A 24,086-nucleotide genomic window follows, 5' to 3' on the forward strand; every position below is an offset into this window, starting at 1 on the left:
CGGGAAGATCCCACATGCCACAGAGTGGCTGGGCCCGTGAGCCATGGCTGCTGAGCCTGCACATCCGGAGCCTGTGCTCCACAACGGGAGAGGCCACAACAGTGAGAGGCCCGCGTACCGAAAAAAAAAAAACCATAAATAGCCAGTGACAGTTCTTCCCACCAAAGTGTTTTTCTGCCACCATCTCCAGGGGGGTTTGTAGAACTAGGGATTTTATAAAGACACACGATTTCATTGATAAACTGAACACTCTGTAGAACCAGAAGTCAGTACATGGTATAAAGGTAATTTAAGCGTCCTGGACAGAGAGAAACTCTGGATTCTCCATGTAGGATGGATTCTCCATCCTGGACCTGGCATGGACTCCGGCCACTCTTCGCGAGGAACTAGTAAACCCCTCATCCAGGTGAGTGTCCAGGTGAGCTGGCTTTGGTTACGTTCACATCTGAAAGCTTTTCCTTTCAGTACTGCCTGTGTGTTGCTGATGCTCTTCTAGACAATTTAGTTTATGTTTAGATTTTGTGTCTTTGTTCTTCTCTTTTCCTCATTCGAAACCTAGGTTTCTTTTCCTCGTTCATCGGTACTGCCATCTAAATGCCAGTGCCGATGGGACAGTGAGAAGCTGAGAGCAGGGTCTGGGTGAAGGCGAGACCCTGGGGCAGGCATGAGGCAGTGCTGTGCTGGAGCTGGCTTGTACTGGCTCAAGAGAGCTGACTGTTATATTTTCAGGAATTAAATTATATAAATATACCCTTCGAAAGAATTTTCCATATCAGTTGTATTTCAACTTGACATTTTGACCATTGAGATGAAACAGTATGAACCCAGAACCATAGATTCATAAAATGCCAGAACTAGGAAATAAGACATGCATTAGAAATGAGATTCTAGTCCAACCTAGTCATTTTCATAAGTAAGGAGACCCAGAGTACATGTGAGATTTGCCCAAAGCCACCCAACTAATCATGAAAATTAGCCTTCTCCTTGCTTTGGAATTTTTCAGCAAACCACACTCCCTTGAATTCAAGTATCTGTGTATTTATAGATCTTGAAGATGACTTTTGACCTAGCTATCTGTTTTTTCAAGCACCAACTGAAATTGCCATCATTGTTATATTAATTAGAAAGAAGTCATTTATTCAACCAACAGTTTCTCAATAAGAGCTACTTTTAAAATAAACAAAACGTTTTCTGGACACATTGAGAGTCAGAATTTATGGTCAGCTAGTACTGAGTGTGACATTTAGTGCCACAGTTCATCAGCTCTATGATAAGCAATTTTTATTCACCTCTGAACATTTTTGAAATTGGAATGTATTGTACAGTTAGTGGCATGTCATGGTTTCATTGGCAAGTTCTTTTCTTTTTCTTTCTTAGTGGACATAAAAATAATAATGTTGCTTACAATGTTGGGTTCAGTGAAATATGGTAATTTAATTCTGTGTAACGGTGTCAATTTGGGTACTTTCCTTCATGTTTTCATTTTTACACATTTATCTCTAGTCAGGCATAGACATGAATATAAATCTATGTGCATTTTGGTCGATGTCATTCCTCATTGACTTCACTGTTATTTTTTCCCCATTTAGAATGCATCGTTAAGCCCAGCCAAAGGATCTACATTGATGAATCGTTGAGGATAAGATGTGAGTATTAAAAGCTCAAGGAGAACCTTACTGTATATAGACATTGTGCTACATCTTGAAGAGGCATTTTATTTGTACTTGCAGAAATTTTTCAGTTTGGAATTATGCAAAACTCGAAGTTCACTCTAGTTATTGTCTTTATCAGCGGTTCATCTAAGAAAGCATGCTTCCTCCATTCTGTTCTACATAATATCAACTTCTGTTTAAGGATTATGCCGGCAATGCTTCTTTTTATTTTTTAAATTCCTCATTCTCCACGCTCTTAAGCTTTCCTCATTCTCTGCTCTGCAGATCACTCTGGCTTTTGGCCTCAGCCAACATCTGAACTCTGGTATGGGAGGGATCCCATTCAACTCCTTCTGGTGAGAAGAAAAACAGCCCAATTGAAAACATCTATCCATCTGACTAATCCCCACCAGTCAAACTGGGCAAAAATAAGAATGCTATGACTCCTCTTGGGTTATATTATTAAATAGTCTCTCCCCAGCATTTGTGTTAACTGAAGGAAATTTACCATATAATTATCATGCCAAGTGGTATGTGGGTTACATACACCAGACTATAATAACGTGAATGATCAAGTAGCAAATTGACCCCAAACTAGCCAGTTGTGTTTAGTTCAACGTTTGTGTTTCTTATGCTCACGCTTATGATTTCATATTGCATATATATATTTCTGCTAGTAAAATTGTTCTTAGTTTATATGAATACATGAAATGTATCATTATTTCATAATGTTCCACAAAGAGCATAATGATCTACAGAAAATGCCATGGCTATTGGATTAAATACGCTCTGAACATTTTTAGGGACTGTGGACTTAGAGGCCCTAGCATTGGTTGCAGAACATTTTTGGACTCCATAAATCACATCACATCACATCACTATGCCAAACACTTGACTTTCTTCCAGCGAGATTAGCTTTAAGCAAAGTTCCTATAATGAAAACAATGGAGAATAAGAGTGGCCCTTCTCCTGAAGCCTTAGATCGCAGGCATTATTATTTATAAATGTGATGTCCTCCAGGTGGAGGAGGATTGCACTTACCCATCAGTCCTATTATTTGGTCCTGAATGTAGGCATCTTTTCTCCCTGATACATGTACCTGGCCAAGGGGACTGCAATAGAATTGTGAAGAACAGCAAAGAGAAAGGATCAATAGGACCAATTTAGCAGAAGAAGTGAATAATTTTCAACTTGACAATGGTAATGAATCATACTCTATATTTCTGTTTTTCAAATTGCAGGTTACCATCCATTAGAGGGTTGTGAATTTAGTTTAGTTGGTGGCAACCAATTTTTGAGAGAATGTCAGATAGAATAAAGTGGAATACAAGATAAAAATCATGGATTTACCAGAGTGTCCTGCTTGCAGGTAGGAAGAATAGTATTTTAACATATAAGTTTTTAAAATATAAAAATTATGTGCTTTTTTAGTTTTATATGTGGATCACTATATACATACATATTTTTGTCTGTACACACTGAGTCACAATGTAAGATCTGTTTCTTACTGTGTCAGGGTCAAAAATTATTGAAAGCTACATGTATATGTGAAACATAAGGATACTTTTAAGGCAGCTCACACTGGTTCTTCTGTTATTTCCCTTTATAAGGATCAGTTAAAAATATATCCTAGGGAACTTCCTTGGTGGTCCAGTGGTTAAGACTCCAACCTCCCAATGCAGGGGACCCAGGTTCGATCCCTGGTCAGGAAACTAGATCCCATGTGCTGCAACTAAGACCCGGCGCAGCCAAATAAATAAATAAATAAATAAATAAATAAAATATATATCCTAAACAGTAATATTGCAAATTTCCTAGTGTGCCCATCCACCATGTGGCTGCATATGTGAGAACTCCTTTCTACCCACACTGTCAGATCGTGAATTCCGCACGTATATCTCAACACCTATGCAAATCCATTACCACACTTTGCCTGTCATTCTGCCATGCTCCCTTTCCCTTGCTCAGATTTGGTTTACAAGATGATGGTATAAGTCAAAATACTTTCCTTCTGTTCATTGGTTAGGAACTCAAAGACAATTTTTTTTTAACTTTTTCTTCATGGGTGCTTTGTTTATTAATTTATTTTTTTCTTAACATTTTTATTGGAGTATAATTGCTTTACAATGATGTGTTAGTTTCTGCTTTATAACAAAGTGAATCAGTTATACATATACATATGTTCCCATATCTCTTCCTTCTTTCGTCTCCCTCCCTCCCACCCTCCCTATCCCACTCTTCTAGCTGGTCACAAAGCACCGAGCTGATCTCCCTGATCTCCCTCCCACTAGCTATCTATTTTACATTTGGTAGTGTATATATGTCCATGCCACTCTCTCACTTTGTCCCAGCTTACCCTTCCCCCTCCCCTTGTCCTCAAGTCCGTTCTCTCGTAGGTCTGTGTCTTTATTCCCATCTTGCCCCTAGGTTCTTCATGACCTTTTTTTAGATTCCATATATATGTGTTAGCATAAGGTATTTGTTTTTCTCTTTCTGACTTACTTCACTCTGTATGACAGACTCTAGGTCCATCCACCTCACTACAAATAACTCAATTTCGTTTCTTTTTATGGCTTAGTAATATTCCATTGTATATATGTGCCACATCTTCTTTATCCATTCATCTTTCAATGGACACTTAGGTTGCTTCCATGTCCTGGCTATTGTAAATAGTGCTGCAATGAATATTGTGGTACATGACTCTTTTTGAATTATGGTTTTCTCAGGGTATATGCCCAGTAGTGGGATTGCTGGGTCATATGGTAGTTCTATTTTTAGTTTTTTAAGGAACCTCCATACTTAGGAACTCAAAGACAATTTTAAACTCAAAGACAATTTGGAAGCCTTCCTGTAACTGCCCGTGGATTGTCATCTCAGCAGAAGACTCAGTGGAGCTGTGAAAGTCCCTCTTAGTCTTGACTCCAACCAGGAAGGCTTTGAGCCAAGATCAGTGAGTTTTGTCTGCTCCCTGGTCACAGTTTGTCCCATGAGCCTAAGTGGATCAGAGTGAGTTCATCTCCATTACAGCATAAGGAAATTTATGTTTGCTGAGGACTAAGTGGTTGGTTAGTTGGCTAAGTATTGTACTAGCTATGTGCTGTCGTCACCTTCAGCTGGATCCAACTTTGTTATATATTGCAGGTGAAGAGCCTCATGTGTGAAAATGAAGTCCCAGGCAATCACGATTTACTGTTTAATGTTATTTCTGGGCACAGAATGTTCTCATCCTAGATCCAAGACCCACATAAAAGTAAGTCTGATCCATTCTTAGGTGGTCCCATTAGAAATCAGTCAGTTCTTTGAGATGACTAGGGTTATGATAAATAACATGTCATTTAAAAGAAATTTTCAGATGACTACGATTTTACCCTTACTGATGGCAGCTTTCTAAAGAAAGGAATAAAGAAAAGACAGTACAGTATTGTTGTGACAGGGTGCGACAGTATTACAGAAAAAGCCACGGGGTATGTAGACAGGCAGCTGATGAGAGGAGGAACCACTAGCCTGGCAGCTGAGCAATTTAGGTTCAAACCTTAACTTTGCTTGTTAGTTGTACAAGTTGCTTCACTTCTCTGAGTCCTTAATTTCCTTACCTATAACATGAAGAGTGTTTTTTTTCTTTTAGATCTTTACAGTCTTTCATAGCTACAGAGAGTTTGTGATTCTATTATTGCAACGTAGCACTCATTCCTAGTACCCGCTCACTTCTTCCTCTCTGAGGATACACAGTATCGGGTGGACCATATTAGTTTCATTTCACAGTTTCAGTTAATCCAGGCAGAGAACAGCTTAGTGCTATAACTGTCATCACTGTGTTCTCCAATGATACTTAAACTTTCCAAAAGTTGCATCCAATCCACTGGTCTTCAGAGCTCAAGTGAGCACTGTCAAGTATCTAACCTTCATCAGGGGGCAGCATGTTCTCAGTCGGTGCTCACATGCCTGTTTCCTTCAGCAGTTCCTGCCTTATCAGCTGCAGTCTTCTTCCTAGTCTTCAACACATTTTCTTTTCATATCCACATGGAGCCTCTAAGTTGAGATGAGAGACAAGAGGCCCACAGTAAAGAAGATGTTTGGGAATTTATGTTTTACAGGATGGAGATAAACTTCAAGGTCCTGAAGGAAAACCCAAGACTGGAAGGATGCATGGTGTGTGGCTATAGAATAGTTTTCTTCCATTTGAAGACTGGGCAGAATAAAGGAAGGGCATGGATATTGCAAGCCTGTCCCCAGACCACGAGCTTTCACATAGAATAACAATCTTTAATAAATTCTTAATGTTTACCAGCATTGATAGATTTTTTAAAAAATAATTATACTATTATTCATGCCATAGTCAATGAAGCAAGTTGGCAAATATTCACAGTTGTTCTAGAATAGTAGACAAGAGTCCCTTTCAAAACTCAAAAGGGAAATCTGTGTGAACTAATGAGCTAATAAGAGGCATAAGAGGGAAGGTGACAGGAGTCATTCATTCCTTCATTCAAAGATATTTGCAGGATGCTTAAATGTATATAACACTCTGAGGCCAAGAGGTCTACTGAAGCGATATAAGAGGTATTGTGTTGGCAAGACTGGTCACTCTTGAGAAGTGAAAAACAAACTATGGAGGCATCATGAGTAGTAAGATAGTGAAATCATGTGGTTCTCACCCACATAGTAGTGATAACTGGATTCTGCACAGTCATGGCCAAGTACATTTCTGGTGGCAAATACATCTCTACACAGATGTGGAGTTAAGAAAGGAAAGAGGAGAGAAAGGTAGCTAGTATTCATTGAGCATTTATGACAACACTGATCTAAGTGCTGTACAAGGTGCTGTCTCACTCAATGTTTGTAACAAGACTATGGCATTACCTCCAAACTATATTTATGAATGAAGAAATTGAGAAGCACTCAGCTTAAATAAATTGCAAAATTGATACACTTGGGTAGATGTCAAAGAAGGATGCAAAACCACTTGTTTCCTTTCTCCATAAATGGAGTCATCCACAGAGCTGTCCAAACCATAAATACCAGAGCAGCCTCTGACTCACAGTTGATAGGGCCCTTCATCGCATTTATTTCAATACCTTATTAGCTCTCAGCATCATCTGCGTCTTTCCATTGCACTGCCACTATCCAAAGGCAATTCTTCCTGGGAATACTTCAACAGCTTCATCAAGTCGATGCACTCTATTCATGCCTCAAATTAGGCCACCACCAGTTTTTATAAATAAAGTTTTGTTGAAACACAGCCATGCCCAATTATTTACATATTGTCTTTGACTGCTTTTATGCTACAAAAGCAGAGCTGAGTCATTATGACAGACCATATGGCCCACAAAGCTGAAACTATTTACTCTCTGGCTAGCCTTGACATATTTAGCAAATAAAAACATAGGAAGTGTGGTGAAATTTAAATTTCAGGTAAACCATGATTAATATTTCATGGATCATACATATACGAAAAAATTATCCATTGTTTTACTGAACATTTTTAGTCGATCTTCTTTATTTATGGATTCTGCATCTGCCACTTCTCCTACTCATAGAAATTTATTTCCAACCCCCAAATCAATACTCACACTGCTTTCTGAGTCATTCACAGACATGCACAGAATAGCAGAAAAATTGAGTTGGCCAAGGTGCCTGTTCACAGCTGAACGAGGTGGCTCTTGGCCTTCTTGTTTCAGCTCTCTCCTACTATAAACAAGTGCTCTTTTTGTGGTCTATGCAGTGCCACATGTTTTTCTTTTTGTGCTTTTTGTTGATGATTTCGCTGCTTAAAATGGTCCCCAGGTAGAGCTCTGAAATGCTGTTTAGCGTTCCTAGGAAGGTTATGATGTGCCTTGTGGAGAGAATACATATGTGAGATAAGCTTTGCTCATATGCTGTCATGGGTTATAGTGCTATTGGTCGTGAATTCAATGTCAGCGAATCAACAACATATGTTAAATGGAAACACAAAACAAGCTTATATATTGATATATTGATTGATTGATGAAAATGTTGTGAGCAGAAGCTTGCAGGAACCTAACCTTGGATTTCTCCTAGGAGCGATGGTTATGTTTTTGCTAATTCAGTGTTTGTGGCAGTGACTTTATAGAATTTAACTGCTGCAAATCATGGGAATTGGCTGTATCGGAAAATAAAATTAATAGTTAACTGGCACTTAACCTGTATTTTATCTGGCAACTCTATTTACCTGGTCCTTTACAGAAAAGTTTACTGACACCTGCTCCGTGCTATGGTTAATCATCTTTCAAACACAAATCCAATCATGTTTTCTGGTAACCCCCATATTAGCACAGGATCCAAGATCCTTCATGACTTGAGATGTTTTCTTCCCCACCCTCATCTCTTGCCACTCTCCCTTCAGACGCTCTGAATCAGCCTTTATGATAATACAGCCTTTACCTGTGATCCCTCCTTTCCACATGCTCTTCACTCTGCCTAGACATCAGCTTCACAACCTGCCTGGCAGCTCTTGTTGTTAAGAACCCAGTTCAATGTCACCTCCCCTGGGAAGCAAGACCCAAGGCCCCAGAATGAGTTAGATGCCCCAGTCAGCATGCAGAAATGCTAATTAGGCTTCTCTCTCTCTCTTCTCCTTTTAAGAAAAATGCCATGGACCTTGCACCACTTCTTCCAACTGCAGTCAGCCTTGTGTTCAGCACTTTTGTGGAGAAATAGGATTTATCTGTAATGGAAACAAGTGCCAAAAATCAACTGAAACATGTACAAGCCTTTCTGTGGAAACACTCTTTATGGTGATGAATTTGCATATTTGCATCTTATTTGCATATTCTACAGGAACCAATCCCCCGGAGGGGGTAGAGACATTTTTAATGTTTTCTGTTCAGCATGACTATAAGTCTCAGATCTGGACTTGAGAAATTCTACAGAGCAGATTCAAGTTTGTCTATTCCTTTCTCACCCAAACTCTCAGCTACTCTCTCCTCTCCCTACTCTATTTCTCCCTCTCAAAATCTTTTCTCAAAAAAGATCTGAAATTTATCTATACAATGATAAACACTTAGAGATTAAAATTTTAGCTATAAAGGTGGATTTGCATACCTCTTATGCTAATCAGTTAAGCAACTAAATGTGTCTAGAATCAAAATAAGTTTGATATCTTTTTCAAATACTTTCAATCACTTGACCAAAAGAAGAGAGAGACGTGTGTCCCAGAAGGAATAGAAATCCAATGAGTACAACAATTCTCAATTAAAATATTTTATCTTATATCCTTTCACTTAGTGACTGTTTCCTTCTGCACCCCACCCCCAATCCTGTAGAAGCACATTGATCTCTGCATCTCCTAAAATGTCAACAGTGTTTCTATAAAGGGAGTATCAATGCAGTGTCACTTAGCATAGGTAATCACATAGATGTCCCTGCAAGTACAGTGGCATTCAAAAGAGAGTTAAATGAAGTAAGCGATTGCTTTGGCCTATCCTAAGTCATATTCTGGGAAATTCTAGGTAAAAAATATGAGGAAATGAGCAAATAACCTCTTCTATTTAGTGAACTCTAAACTTCAAAAAATTACAGTGCCTTAGCATTCTTTGTTTAACTGCCAATCTCCAAAAACCACTCCCCTCTGAAGTTCCATGTGGCTCCTCTTTAAAAAAAAAATTAAAATAATTAGACAAATTTTGTTTCTAGGATTTCTCCATATCTCTGGAGAAAACTGTCTTGTTATAATACTTGAGTTAAAAATCACTGTCCTGAAAGCAGATTCTAAAAAGAAAGATTAGCATCCTGATCTCTGTGGGAATTCTGATGGAATCTCATGTCCATTTGTGAGCCCACTTACCTTCTCCATACTTTTCAGCATCTAAACCACTCTTCAGGACCACTTACTTCTCTGTCTGTTTTTCCCATGTGGATTATTTGTGCCTTTAACTCCTTTAGTCTGACACGTTAGGTACTTAATCATTTTTGAATGAAACATTTTTTTTTAAACAGGACTTAAATAACGCATCACGCTTTTCCATGGCAGCACCATTTATACTTCTGCACATTGTTGACTACCAAGCCCCAGAGCCAATTGAGAGTGTAGCTCAAGTCATCCAAAGGAACTGCTCACTTGATTATGCCTGCATAATTGATGTTGTGAAATCATCAGAAGCCACATCTGGAAATATTGCACTTATAGTGAAGTTACTAAAAAATATTTCTACACACTTGTCTGATAATGTTACCCAAGGGAAAATGAAGGTATTCTTTGTTAATTTCATTTTAAAAACTGACAATATTTTTTTTCAAAATCTTGCATTTTAATAGTTTCAAATGTATTTTCAGGGTAAAAACTACGATAACCGCAGCTATCAGAACAGTTCAGTTCAGTTTTGCATATTGATTTATCCCAGTTTATGGAAATTTTCAAGAGTTAGAACATTTTTTATACATGTTTTTGTACAGACTGACTATTTTCAAGAAACTATCACATAGTGATGGCTGTGGGGAAGACTGTTCCTACTCTAGTGTTTGCTAAATTTTATTCTTGTAGAATGTAATTGTCCTGAGAAATCTTAGCAGAGCTTCCATTTTTAAAAGAGAGATCTGTAGCACAGCAGATATAGGAACTCTGGGTTAAACAAAGCCAAGTAGGTCTCCTTATGGCATGACTTTTTAGAGCTTTTCATGTGTTAATGAACCTTGACACTCTTTATAAGAGTGAGGGGTATAAGGATATGGTATGCTGTACTTCTCAAACTTGGATTGCCATAGAATCTACTTCCAATCTCCTTCTTAAATAGTCATTAATATCTCATGGGAAACTTGGGTTATACAAGTTGCAGTGTGGAAATGCTGCCCTGGGCATATAATAAAGCAGGTAACTCTGATCTGTGATTCGTTTTATTTTATTTTATTTACTTTATTTCATTTCATCTTATTTCATTTTACCTTATTTTATTTTGTTTTATTTTTAATTCTTTTACTTTTCTCCCCTCTCTGCAGGCCTACTAGTATGAGATTCTAATAAACAGTGCATTTGAAGAGAAATATGTCAAATAATTTCAAATCATTTGATCTTTAGATATTTCAGGCTTTAGAAATCAACTTTGTACAACACTGTGTAAATCCCCAGTATAATATCCACTTTTCTCCACTGCAGAGCTACTGCAAAGTGGCCAACCACATCCTCGACAAAGCAGTCATTCCAAATTGGGCTTTCATTCCTGACAAAAATGCCAGCTCGGATTTGTTGCAGTCAGTGAGTTGGTTTGGGAGGTGATTCCGCATCCAGAACGAACCGGAGCACATTGCGGATGAACTCTTCATTCAGACGAAAGGGCGTCACATCAACCACAATACCTCAGAGAGAAGTTTCAGTTTCTCCATGAACGTGAGCAATACAATGGAGGATATCCTAGGAATGATAGAAGTTCCCAGGCGAGAGCTGTGGAAGCTGCCACCAAATGCATCCGAAACCATCGGCATAGCTTTTCCCACCTTGGGGGCTGTTCTTAAAGAAGCCCACTTGCAAAATACCAGTCTTCCCAGGCAGGTAAATGGGCTGGTCGTTTCGGTGATTTTACCAGAAAGATTGAAGCAAATCTTATTCACCTTTGAGAAGATCAATAAATCCCGGAATGCCAGGGCCCAGTGTGTTGGTTGGCACTCCAGGAAAAGGAGGTGGGATGAGAATGTCTGTGAAACAACATTGGATACAGCCAGCAAAGTGAAATGCTGGTGTAACTACACCAATGTGGTGATGTCTTTTTCCATTCTCATGTCCCCCATACCTGTAGACAACAAGGTCCTGGACTATATCACCTGCACTGGGCTCAGTGTCTCCATCCTTAGCTTGATCTTTTGCCTGATCATTGAAGTCACAGTTTAGTCCCGAGTGGTCATGACAGAGATATCATACATGTGACATGTATGCATTGTGAACATAGCTATGTCTCTCCTGACCACCAATGTGTGGTTCATCCTAGGCTCTAACTTTAACAAAAAGGCCCAGAACTACAACTGGTGTGTTGCGGTGACATTTTTCAGCCACTTTTTCTACCTCTCTCTGTTTTTCTGGATGCTCTTCAAAGCACTGCTCATCATTTATGGATATTGGTCGTTTTCCAGAGGATGATGAAGTCCTGCATGATGGCCATTGGCTTTGCCATTGGCTATGGGGGCCGTTGGTCATTGCTGTCACCACAGTTGCTATCACAGTGCCAGGGAAAGGCTACATGAGACATGGTGCCTGTTGGCTTAACTGGGACAATACCAAAGCCCTTTTAGCATCTGCCATCCCAGCCTTGCTTATTGTGGCTGTGAATCTTGTTGTGGTTTTGGTTGTTGCTGTCAACACTCAGAGGCCCTCTATTGGCAGTTCCAGGTCTCAGGGTGTGGCCATTATTATGAGGATCAGCAAAAATGTCACCATCCTCACCCCATTGCTGGGACTGACCTGGGGTTTTGGAATAGCTACCCTCATAGAAGGCACTTCCTTGATATTTCATAGAATCTTTGCCCTGCTCAATGCTTTCCAGGTAAGTTCCAGAAGAGAGATGTATTTTATTAATGAATATTTTATTTATAAAACATTATTATTATCTTATAATTTGTTATTCTGGCTTTACAATAAAACATGGCTATGGTTTAAAAATATAGAACACCGCATATTCCTCCCATTTCCTTCTATATCTTAGAGACATTTATCTGTGGCATCTCTCACTCTATTGATTGCCCAGTTGGATTTAGATGATCAGGCTGGTTGGGTAGGAATCTCCTTTTTCCTCTCCTCACTGGTTTACCTGTATCCCTTCTAAAGTTTCAATGTCAAAAGAAGTTGACCTTCACTTATGGAGGACCAGTCTTTGGTCAGGGATGTGTGAGGCTATACTTAATATGTTATACCTCAAAACAAGCACAATTTTTATCGTTTCTCAAGTAGTTTGGGTGCTCCATAAAATAATAGTCATTTTTCACAGTATGAAGGGATGGCCCTTGCCACTCACTTTGTGTGTTAACCAGTCAGGGGTCCTCATACCTCTTCCCTGCTGTTCTCTGTGAAATAAATGTAGGTTGTTATTCATAGAAATGGATCTTGACACATGTTACTTGATCCCAGGAATGTCACTTTCTCTGGTCCTCAGACTTCTCCTCTATAAGATAAGGATAGACCTAAAATGATCTCTATTTTCTTTTCTTGCTTAACATGCTTGGTTTGACAAGATTATCCATCGAAAAGTTGTTTCACTTCATCTTGGCTACTAAGCCATTTTCAGGAAGCTGTCATTAGTCAGGCTGTTTTCCATATCCATGAGTAATAGAAAATTTGACAAACTTATATTTTTAAAATGTTTTAAATCAGGGGCTGGCAAACTATGGCCTGCTGCCTGTTTTTGTAAATAGTTTTACCGAAATACAGCGTTATTCATTGGCTTACATTTTGCCTATGGCTGCTTTAGTGTCACAATGGCAAAGATGAGACAGTTGCTACAGAGGCTGTAGAGCTTGTAAAGCCTAAAATATTTATTATCTGCTTCTTTGCAGAAAAATATTTTCAAAAAAAGTTTGACCACTGTTTTAAATAAAACAAATATAACTGTTTAAATAAAGCCACAAAGTATTCCATGTCACTGCTACTCTGTTTCAAAACTTGATACAAAATAATAAAGCCAACTTTAAAGAAATGCCAACTCAGTTCAATTATATATCTTACTCATAATTCTTTAGTAACTATGGAGAATATTTATTTCACTTTTTCCTTTGCATTGCTTTAAAGAGAAGCCTTTTACTTAAGGATTTCTTGGGGCAGGGGGCAGGAAATCAAAAGCTCTTGGACTCACATAAATCTCCCCAACTCTTGAAGTTACTCTGGTTACTAATGATCCCATCCTATTTTTACTTTGCAACTTAATTAAACCCCAGGAAATTTTGTCCTGCATTTCTTTTTCAGATCATTTCTCTTTCTATTTTCTTTTTTTTTTTTTTTTTGGTGATACACGGGCCTCTCACTGTTGTGGCCTCTCCCGTTGCGGAGCACAGGCTCCGGACGCGCAGGCTCAGCGGCCATGGCTCACGGGCCCAGCCGCTCCGTGGCATGTGGGATCCTCCCGGACCGGGGCACGAACCCATGTCCCCTGCATCGGCAGACGGACTCTCAACCACTGTGCCACCAGGGAAGCCCCTCTCTTTCTATTTTCTTGATGGAAAGAAAAATTCTAAACCCCCTTTAGTTACACACACTCCATTTTTCTAAGCAAGCTTTTCCTGTGACTCACATTTAAAAATTTCAGTCTTCTGATCAGTGTTTCTTCTTCATGAAACCATCCTTAGAAACCAGGCTTCCCTTCACTCTCATGGCAGGATCCAGATTTTTCTTGGACCTCAACTCCCACCACATAAAAGGGCTGACTGTCAATTATTGTGACTTTATAGGTGACCAGATAATTTAAACTTGAAGAGACCCTGGCCTTACAGGTCTCTGTAACCTTCTCTTTCTTTTATGCAGAAACTTCTTCCACCACCTCAGAGGCTCTAGCTGCCTATTTCTTCCAAAGTAGACTAGAATACGTTTCTTTTTCTCAAGACACCTTCCCTGATTGCGACTTCAAATGACAAGATTTTATGTCACATGTTACTGTCATCATAAGTAAGAACAGCTATCTTAATATTGGGGAAGAAAGTAAAGAGATTTAATAAGGTTGCAAACTCTATCCTACATCTGAAGCCATTCAATACATATCAATAACTCTCATGCACAAACATGAAGGTGGTCCTCTCTCTTTGTGATACACTCAAAGAAAATACTCATTAACGCATGTTTATCGGAATCAGTGGAAATTGAAGTTTCTAATGTCTGATAAGTATCTTTGAAGGAATCTAGAAGAGTGGTATTAAAATAACAGCTGGGATACAGTCTGCACAACTGTCCCTCATACTTCGTTGAATTTTGCCACAGGGGTTCTTCATCTTGCTGTTTGGAACCGTTACTGATCACAAGGTAATTTGAGTTTGTTTCACTCGTTGTAAATGACCTCCATGTAGTTGACGGGAGCAGGTGGATGAAGCAGCTTTGATCGGAGAGTACAGTCCGGAAGAGTTGAGTCTGTGGGGTAGTTCAAGACATCAGCTTTGAGGGGGAAAGGAACGAACTATACTCTTTCATGTCCTGTTCTTTATCAAGTCAACTGGAGGCTATGTTTGAACATAGCTGGTGCAAAGAATAGAAACCATGACCAGAATTTTAATCTTAATCCTAAATTCAGTTGTAACTAAACCTGAACTTTTATCCAAGTCTTATTATTTTCCAAGCACTGTGCTAAACCATTTGGTGCCGCTTCTAGCAGGGTTGCTGGCCTCAGAGTTTCACGACACAGGTCTGGGCCCTGGGGATGTTGTCATTTCTTCACTGTCATTGCTTCTTTAGATTAGAGATGCTTTGAGGATGAGGATGTCTTCACTGAAGGGGCTGTCAAAGGCAGCAGAGGTAAGCCTCTCCTTTTCAGTCTCAATGTTGGAGGATCAGTGTCCTCAGCAGAGTCATGATGAGACATATTATTGCTTAGTGTTCAGGATTTGTTAGCAAACAGAATCATGAGGGCATACTTTCCTTCATTCAAGAAATTTGGACTATCCTACTAGAGCTTAAGGTCAATGGAATACAGACCTCAAGAAAAGTTTCCAGGGAATCCCCTGGCAGTCCAGTGGTTAGGATTCGGTGCTTTCAGTCCCAGGTCCTGGGTTCAATCCCTGGTCAGGGAACTAAAATCCTGCAAGCCCCACAGAGCAGCCAAAAAAAAAAAAGAGAAAGAAAGAAAAGTTTCCATACCGGTTGCATTTCAACTAAATACATTTAGACCATTGAGATGAGACAACATGAACCCAGAACCTTAAATTCTAAAAAAATGCTAAAGCTGGGAAATAAGACAAGAGTTAGAAATGAGATTTTAGTCCAACCTAGTCATGCCATAGGTAAGGAAAGTAAGGCCCAGAGTACTTGTGAGATTTGCCCAAAGCCACCCAACTGATTGTGAGAATTAGCATTCTCCTTGCTTTGGGCTTTTCCAGTGAGCCACACTGCCTTGAATTGAAGTGTTTGTGTATTTATAGATCTTGAAGATGACTTTTGACCTAGCTATCTGTCTTTTCAAGCACCAACTGAAATTGCCATCATTGTTATATTAATTAGAAAGAAGTCATTTATTCAACCAACAGTTTCTCAATAAGAGCTACTTTTAAAATAAACAAATAAAAAGCTTTCTGGACACACTGAGAGTCAGAATTTATGGTCAGCTAGTACTGAGTCTGACTTTAATGCCACAGTTCATCAGCTCTATGATAGACATTTTTTATTCACCTCTGAACATTTCTGAAATTGAAATGTTTTGTACAGTCAGTGACAAGTCATGATTTAATTGGCAAGTTATTTTTTTCCTTTTCTTCCTTGTAAAAATAATGTAAAAATAATGATGTTGCTTACAATGTTAGATTCAGTGAAATATGAAAATTTAATTCTGTGTAGCTGTGTCAACTTGGGTACCTCATGTTTCCATTTTTACATGTTTATCTCTAGTCAGGCACAGACATAAATATAAATCTATGTGCATTTTGGTCAATGCCATTCATCATTGACATCACTGTTATTTTTTCCCCATTTAGAATGCATCGTTAAGCCCAACGTATGGATCTAAATTAATGAATTGTTGAGGATAAGATGTGAGTATTAAAAACTCAAGGAGAAGCTTCACTTGTAAGCTGTGACAAACTCCTCAATGCCCCCTGGGAGCACACTATTGCCTACTATGTGATGCTGGAGGGAGGTAGGAAGGAAACAGGGGGATATCTTTCAGAGAATGGAAACGTCTTTATTGCCCAGCACCTAGATGAAAATCCGCACATCTTTAAAACCTACGTCATCTCAGTTTACATGACCAAATCTTAAGAGTACTTTTTCTTTCTGTCCTCAGTGAGAGGATGCTGTCATCATACCTGCTCTGATACAGGAGACATCTTGCTGTTTACACACACCTTAATTCCATTTTGCCACTGAGTGTTGACACTTAGAAGAGCCCCATTGTTGAGAAGGAAGACAATTGATTGGAATCACAAAGCAACAAGTCCATCTCTCCCTAATGAAGTTGGGGCTCAGAATCATTCTTAAGGGGGTATGTGTGGGGTTGTGGTAAATTAGCTGCCTACTCACAGCCAACCTCTGACACATACTTCTACACAGGTGAAATCAGGGGAAAACAAATATTAGGCAGCCGTGAAGGGGAGAATAAGTCACAAAGTGGCAGCCAGAAGCCTGAGAGGTAGCAGGGGCATGTGGGCAGGGCAATCAATCTTGGTATACTTTTGTCTTGGAGAGCTTTTGTGGCCTTTCTGCATGGATATAGATGAGTCTCAGATTTTATGTTTCAACACCACCTGGCAACAGGCACATCCTCTTTTACATTCCTCTCATTTCTGAGTCATGGCCCATATATTGAGCAATGGGGCAAAGCAAAGGGTTGAAACAATGTCATGGAATCAAAGACGCTCTGAGTTTGAAGAAACTTTAAGGGACCTCCTGGGTTACAGATTATATAAACCTGATACTGTGGCGCTGTGGACATGGGCTCATGGTCCCAGGAAGCGGGAGGGGAGGGAGAGGGGGCTCTGTCATATACATTGACCAGCATGTATGGGGTGCTGTGAAAACAGAGAAGAAAACACTGGCATATCATTCATTTTTCTTTTTTTTTTTTTTTTTTTTTTTTTGCGGTACGTGGGCCTCTCACTGTTGTGGCCTCTCCCGTTGCGGAGCACAGGCTCCGGACGCGCAGGCTCAGCGGCCATGGCTCACGGGCCCAGCCGCTCCGCGGCATGTGGGATCTTCCTGGACCAGGGCACGAACCTGTGGCCCTGGCATCGGCAGGCGGACTCTCAACCACTGCGCCACCAGGGAAGCCCTGGCATATTATTCTTAATTAATCACCTTCACGTTTGGATTTTTATATTAGAACATTAAAGCGGAGGAAATAGTAGAACTTTAAAAAATTAACCCTCCCAACTTCTGCCCATTTCCTACTCCACAGGGATCTTCCATGGTGGAGCATCACTATAGCATTTCTTGATTAGTCACTAAGGAGAGGTAGTTCAGATGATTTAGTAAAGCTGATCTTTCCATTAATGTTCTAATTTGACCTGTTTGGGGAAGCTTATTAGACTAAGCTGGGTGGAGGAGGCCCTTCATCCTGGGGATACTGTCTACCCATTCTAGAGAAGAGAGGCGTGGCTAAAGTCTTCTCTCTAGCTAGCTGGGCATACCTGGTTGGCTGTATGAAAAGTTGGTGACAACCAGTAGAAGCCAAGATCAGGGACTACACCACTTACTAGAATCAGGGGGGTGCTCAAAGTTTGACCAGTATCAGGAGGAAGTGGAGGAAGGAGGTGGAAACACACTAACAACTCTCCCCAGAGAAATCCTCACCACCTATTTCTTCAACTTTCAACTTCTACTTTTGAACCTGTGAAGTGGGGGACGGATGAGGATTGCATTCTTTCAGCATATCTTCCGCGGGTGGCCCTGACCCTGTTGAATTTTCTCAGTAATTGGGGTCCTCCTCTTTTTACATCGGTACCCAGGAGGAATCAGAAGGTCTCAGAAGCAGCAGCTGGCACCATGTTGGGGGTGCAACAAACTCAGAGGACAGGACTGGAAATTCATGATCAGTGATCCTCCCAAGTCCAGAATGGAGAGCTGGCAGCACCGGGAAGGTCTTTCAGCAGAAAGCAGGGCTCCAACCACACGGTTGAGAGCAGAATTACAGCTCAAGGACACAAGTGTCTGGAAAGCACAAGGCCGGGTCACGGCCCAGGCTAGGGGTCAACCACAGAGCACAGGCAGTATTTCAGACCTTAAACCAGAACACAGAATCTTAGACTGACGGGGTCTGGGGAGGGAGGTCGAATTCCAAGAGCCAGAAAGGGGGCAGGAGACCAGAATTGGACTTGCCCAGATTTGGGGCCCTTGTGGTTGGAAACTCCACATGTTCCAGTGACCTCAGGTCAGATTATTTTTAGGAACAAGGTCGGGACAGGTGCACAGGGAGGTCCCGGAACCATGGAAGGAGAGCAGAGGTGAGAAAACTGGGCAGTTTTCTCCATGTATAGATCCTAACTGGGGATTCCCATCCTGGGAAGCACGGGAGGGAGGGGAACAGCATTCTTAATACGAGGCCACGGCTGCACAGCGCCCTCTGCTGTTCATATGAAGGGCGGACCTTTATATGACCCAGCAGAGTTTGTGTTACCCAGTGTGATTTCAGGGTCACCAGGACGGCTTCTCCATTCCTCTGAAATCTCTTCCACTTATTTCTTCATGCCTAAAATTCACTTAAAAGAGCTCCTCATTCCACAATGAGAAATGGGACAGATAGAATAGATACCCGGAGAGAAGCAACACGGTTTTCCTAGTAAAGCTGCAAATTCAGAGCCGCTGAGTCATTCTAGAGACCAAGCTTAGAGGAGGGGGAGAAAGGGCATTGCAAGTTTAGGCTTGAGCCCTTGTCCGGGGAAGATCCCACATGCCGTGGAGCAACTAAGCCCGCGAGCCACAACTACTGAAGCCCGCGCGCCTAGAGCCCGTGCTCCGCAGCAAGAGAAGCCACTGCAATGAGAAGCCCGCGCACCATAACGAAGAGTATCCCCTGCTCGCCGCAACTAGAGAAAGCCTACGTGCAGCAACGAAGACCCAACGCAGCCAAAAATAAATAAATTTAAAAAGATACAGGCAGGCTCTAAAAGCTGGAAAAGACAAGGAAACGAATTCTCCCTTAGAGCTTCCAGGAGGAATGTAGCCCTGCTGATGCTTTGATTTGAATGTAGTGAGACCCACTTTGGACCTCTGACAGGCAGAACTGTAAGATAATATATTGTATTGTTTTAAGCCAATGAATCTATAGTAATTTGTTACAGCACTGATAGGAAGCTAATAGAGTAGCTGTAGCTACATAATCATAAATAATTCACAAGCAAATTAGTTTAAAACTTGGCAAACCAACAGTGAAAAATGATTGATTTGTATAAATTAAACACTTCAGTGCCACCTGGTGGCTGAAATCTTACAGCGAATGACTTGAAATGACATAAACCTCTAGCTAGTCCCTAAAAAGAGAAGTACTATCCTCCAAACATGGCATGAGGCTAATTGTGATCAAATGACTAAACAAAGGTTGAAATTGTTCATAGGGATTACCAAATAATACAGTGGAAAAAGAACTCCACGAATAAACATTCAGGAATACAGCATTTTATTACACGGACATATGATAGAAAACAGGTAACCAGTAAGACCTGCCTAGGAATCATTAGCCAGGGATGGTGCAACAGGTGGCTGGGGGAACCTTCACTGCATTCAAGCCTTACCCCGTCAAATTTATCGTACCTCTACTCTCCCCATGTTAACTATGGACAAGTAACATTTCCCAACCTCATATTAAGTATAGTAGCATTGCTTTAACCAGATAGCACTGCTAGACCTTTCTACAGAGAAAATCTGAACCTGTCTGGACATACATGATCTAGTCAAAAGTGCAAGGTACCTCACACCCATTAGGATGGCTGCTATCAAAAGAAAACAGAATGTAACAAATGTTGCTGGGAATGTGGAGAAACTGGAACCCTGTGCACTGTTGCTGGAATTGTAAAATGGTGCAATGGCTATGGAAAACAGTATGAAGGTTCATCAAAAATTAAAAATAAAAGTTCCATATGAACAGCAATCCCTCTTCTGGGTATATATCCTAAAGAATCAAAAACAGGATCTCAAAGAGATATTCGTACACCCATGTTTATAACAGTAGTATTCACAGTAGCCAAGAGATGGAAACAACCCAGATATTCATTGATAGATAAATGGGTAAGCAAAATGTGATAGATACACACAAAGGAATACTATACAGCCTTGAAATGGAAGGAAATCCTGTCACATGTGAAAACATGGATGAATCTTGAGGACATTATGCTAAATGAAGTAAACCAGTTGCAAAAATCGAACACTGTATGATTCCACTTATATGAGGTATTTAAAGTAGTAAAATTCATAGAAATAGAAAGTAGAGAGATGGCTCTCAGGGGCTGGGGAAGGGGAAAGGCGAGTTGTTATTTAATGGGCATAGAGGTTCAGCTGCAAGATGAAAGCATTGTTGTTTCACAACAATGTAAATATGCTTAACCTTACCGAACTGTATACTTAAAAAGGTTAAGATGATATATTTTATGCTATGTGGATTTTACTACAATAAAAAAAATTGGCAAGGTAATGAAGCATGCACAGTATAGAAAAAAGGATGGCAAGGCCACCCTCCACAGTTCATGTAGTTCTCTGGCTGAGGCTCCACAGAAGTCCCTGGACACTGGAGGGGCAGGTTGGTTGCTATGGCATTTGAACAGGGGCCGCATCTCAGATAGTGGGTCCTGTTCAGATGGTCCCAAGAGCTGCCTCTCTCTTGCTGTTGTTATATGACTCAACTACAAAAGCACAGCTTCAACTTTCTCATTCTCTAACCTGATTTTCTGCTGGTCATTGAGGAAGTCCAATTCTCTCATCAGCCACGGGTCACTTCCTCTTGGCATAAAAATGTGACCACATTGTGCTCAGATTTTTCCATCCATATTTCCGTCCACATTATTTGTAACTTTAAAATACCTCTGAGTCGGGCTTCCCTGGTGGCGCAGTGGTTGAGAGTCTGCCTGCCGATGCAGGGGACACGGGTTCGTGCCCCGGTCTGGGAAGATCCCACATGCCGCGGAGTGGCTGGGCCCGTGAGCCATGGCCGCTGGGCCTGCGCGTCCGGAGCCTGTGCTCCGCAACGGGAGAGGCTACAACAGTGAGAGGCCCGCGTACCGCAAAACAAAAAAAAAAACCTCTGAGTCTAGAGGCTCAACTTAATCTCATTACCTATTTCGAGGGAAGTTGACAGGGGCCTGAGCTAACTTAATTCTCTTAGGCCTTTCACCAGCCTACAACCTTTCTTACGTTAACTCTCCAGAAACATAGCAAGTAGAGGTAAAGAACATGTGTATAAAATAAGACAACACAGATCTGAATTCTGGTCCCCTGCTGTGTGACCTTGGGCACCTCAGTTAAAGAACTACCTAATCAGTTCTTCTGATTTGGTTCTTGTCCCATTTCAGTCCAATTGTCAACAAAGTAACCTGAGTGAGGTAATGAAATTCATCAATGTTTTGCTTTATGTTTTTGTTTTTGAAGTTTTGTTTAAAGAAATTCTTTTGTACCCCTGGTCACAAAGATATTCCCTTACATTCAGGTATTTATTCAATTTGTAGAAATGATTCTCAACTGGAGGGTAACTTTGTCTCTGAGGGACATTTGCAATGACTTAGAAACATTTTGATCGTCATGACTTGCAGGAATGGGTTTCTTCTGGCATCTAGTGAGTAGTACAGGCCAGCCCCCAGAACAAAGAATAATCTGGCCCCAAATGTCAAGAGTACTAAGGTTGAGAAACCCTGATCTATAACCCCTTCTTGGACACTGTGGTATTAGGCAGACATCCAGTTTTATGAGTTTTTGCCCACAGCAATCTAATTTTTCCAATACTTATTCTTCAATGTCCATGTACCCTCTAGTTAATAAAATTAATGATAACTGCTAACATTTACTTAGAGCTTAATACATACCAGGATCTTGTAAGCACTGACGTAAACATGAATGTCTTCATACAGTCTCTCCCAAATCATACAGATCAACAAGGAGACCAAATATAATCACCCCTAGCTAACAATTATGTTTAGAGACAGTACTGCAAACCTCAGTTTACCTATCAGTAAGGAAATATTCATTCAAGTCTATCAAAGTGTCCTCCAGAGCCTGCCTTAGGGTAAACAGTGAGGAGCGATTTGCACAGAAGACAGAGGAGAGCGGTGGGATCCCAGTAGCCGAAGGGCACAGATCACATCAACTAGGACTTAACCCCAAAAGGATGGGGATCAGCCTGAAGCCCAGTGAAACAGAGAACTGGTCCTTTGGGTATCAGTCAAGGCAAGGGCCTATGAGGTGTGCTGGAGCAGAGACGACGGTCTTGGGAAAGCCCTGGCTCTGGGGAGAGAGAGATCTATAGAGGGAGAAAAGTCTCTTGGAGACCTGAAAGTAAAGGAAAAAAGGAATCAGTTGAACAAAAGTCCCTACTGAAACAAGCGAGCATAACAGAATCAGAAGAAGATAAAAAGGGTGTGGTTTATTTTTAAAATGGCACTTCACTGAAGCAGTAGAAGATAGCTCTGTTCAAGACTCCCTTACATAAAAGAATTTTTAAAAATTAAGAAAAAAAATTTTTAACTATATAAAGATATAAAAATGCTCACAGATAAAAACATTTACAGTCCTTAAACATATGAAAAATAGGCTTACTGTCACTCATAATAAGGGAAATGAAAATTAAAAACCACACTAAGAAACCATTTCCCAGCTATTAGATTGGCAAAAATACAAATGTTTGACAACACAGGTTTTTGGAGAGGCTGTGAAGAAATAGGTACTAGTGTATATTGCTGGTTGCAGTGAAAAGTAGTGTGACCTCTATGGAGGGGATTTGGCACTATTTAACAAAAGGACACATGCTTTTACTATTTTCCCTGTAGGGAAATATTTCTAGGACTCTAGTGTGATAAAGCACCTCCCTAAATAATAGACGCCATATTCATAAAGTTACTCACTGAAGCTCTATTCTTATTAGCAAAGTTTGGAATCCACCCAAATGTTGACCATTAAGAACTGGTTGGGCTTCCCTGGTGGCGCAGTGGTTGAGAGTCTGCCTACCGATGCAGGGGACATGGGTTCGTGCCCCGGTCTGGGAAGATCCCACATGCTGTGGAGCGGCTGGGCCCGTGAGCCATGGCCGCTGAGCCTGCACGTCCGGAGCCTATGCTCCGCAACGGGAGAGGCCACAACAGTGAGAGGCCTGTGTACCGCAAAAAGAAAACCAAAAAAAAAACTGGTTGAATGAGTTATGGAACATTCTCACCATGGAGTCCTGTGCAGGGGTAACAAGGAACAAGAATGTAAGCTGTTAAGTAAAAAAAAAAAAAAAGCCAGGGGTAGAGATTGTATATAGTAAGGAATCTCTTGCATAAACAAGAAAGAAAAATTAGACATATATGTATTTGTTAAAAACATATACACACGAAGCAGAAATTAAGAAATATGCTCACTGATAGCAGCAGGGCAGGGTAGGGATGAAAGATGGGCTGGACTTGATAGGCATGGATATCAGTTATCTGTGGCTACTATAACAAGTTGCCACAAATTTAGTGGCTTAAAACAACAGAATTTTATATATTGTAGTTCTGGAAGTCAGAAGTCTCAAATGAATGCCACGGAGCTAAAGTCAAATGTCAGCAGGACGGGGTCCCTTTTTGGAAGCCTAAGGAAGAATACATTTCCTTACTTTTTCTAGTGTCCTCAAGGTTCCCACATTCTTTTTTGTT

The 24,086-nt window shown here is 40.6% G+C and overlaps 1 protein-coding gene across 1 annotated transcript; it reads left to right on the forward strand.

Moving 5' to 3' along the window:
- Positions 1-357: 357 nt before the first annotated feature.
- Positions 358-16,301, forward strand: ADGRF4 (adhesion G protein-coupled receptor F4; the record flags this gene model as incomplete). Its single annotated transcript, XM_079712653.1, is given in 15 exon segments — positions 358-406; positions 1,590-1,646; positions 4,794-4,902; positions 5,747-5,801; positions 8,253-8,404; positions 9,606-9,857; positions 10,759-10,875; positions 10,879-11,484; positions 11,488-11,520; positions 11,524-11,707; positions 11,710-11,775; positions 11,778-12,136; positions 14,554-14,595; positions 15,022-15,081; positions 16,254-16,301. Coding segments are annotated over 13 exon segments (2,061 nt in total). The 5' UTR covers positions 358-406; positions 1,590-1,646; positions 4,794-4,815.
- Between the last annotated feature and the right edge of the window lie 7,785 nt (positions 16,302-24,086).

The sequence above is a fragment of the Hyperoodon ampullatus genome (assembly GCF_949752795.1).
Source record: "Hyperoodon ampullatus genome assembly, chromosome: 10".
NCBI lineage: Eukaryota > Metazoa > Chordata > Mammalia > Artiodactyla > Ziphiidae > Hyperoodon > Hyperoodon ampullatus.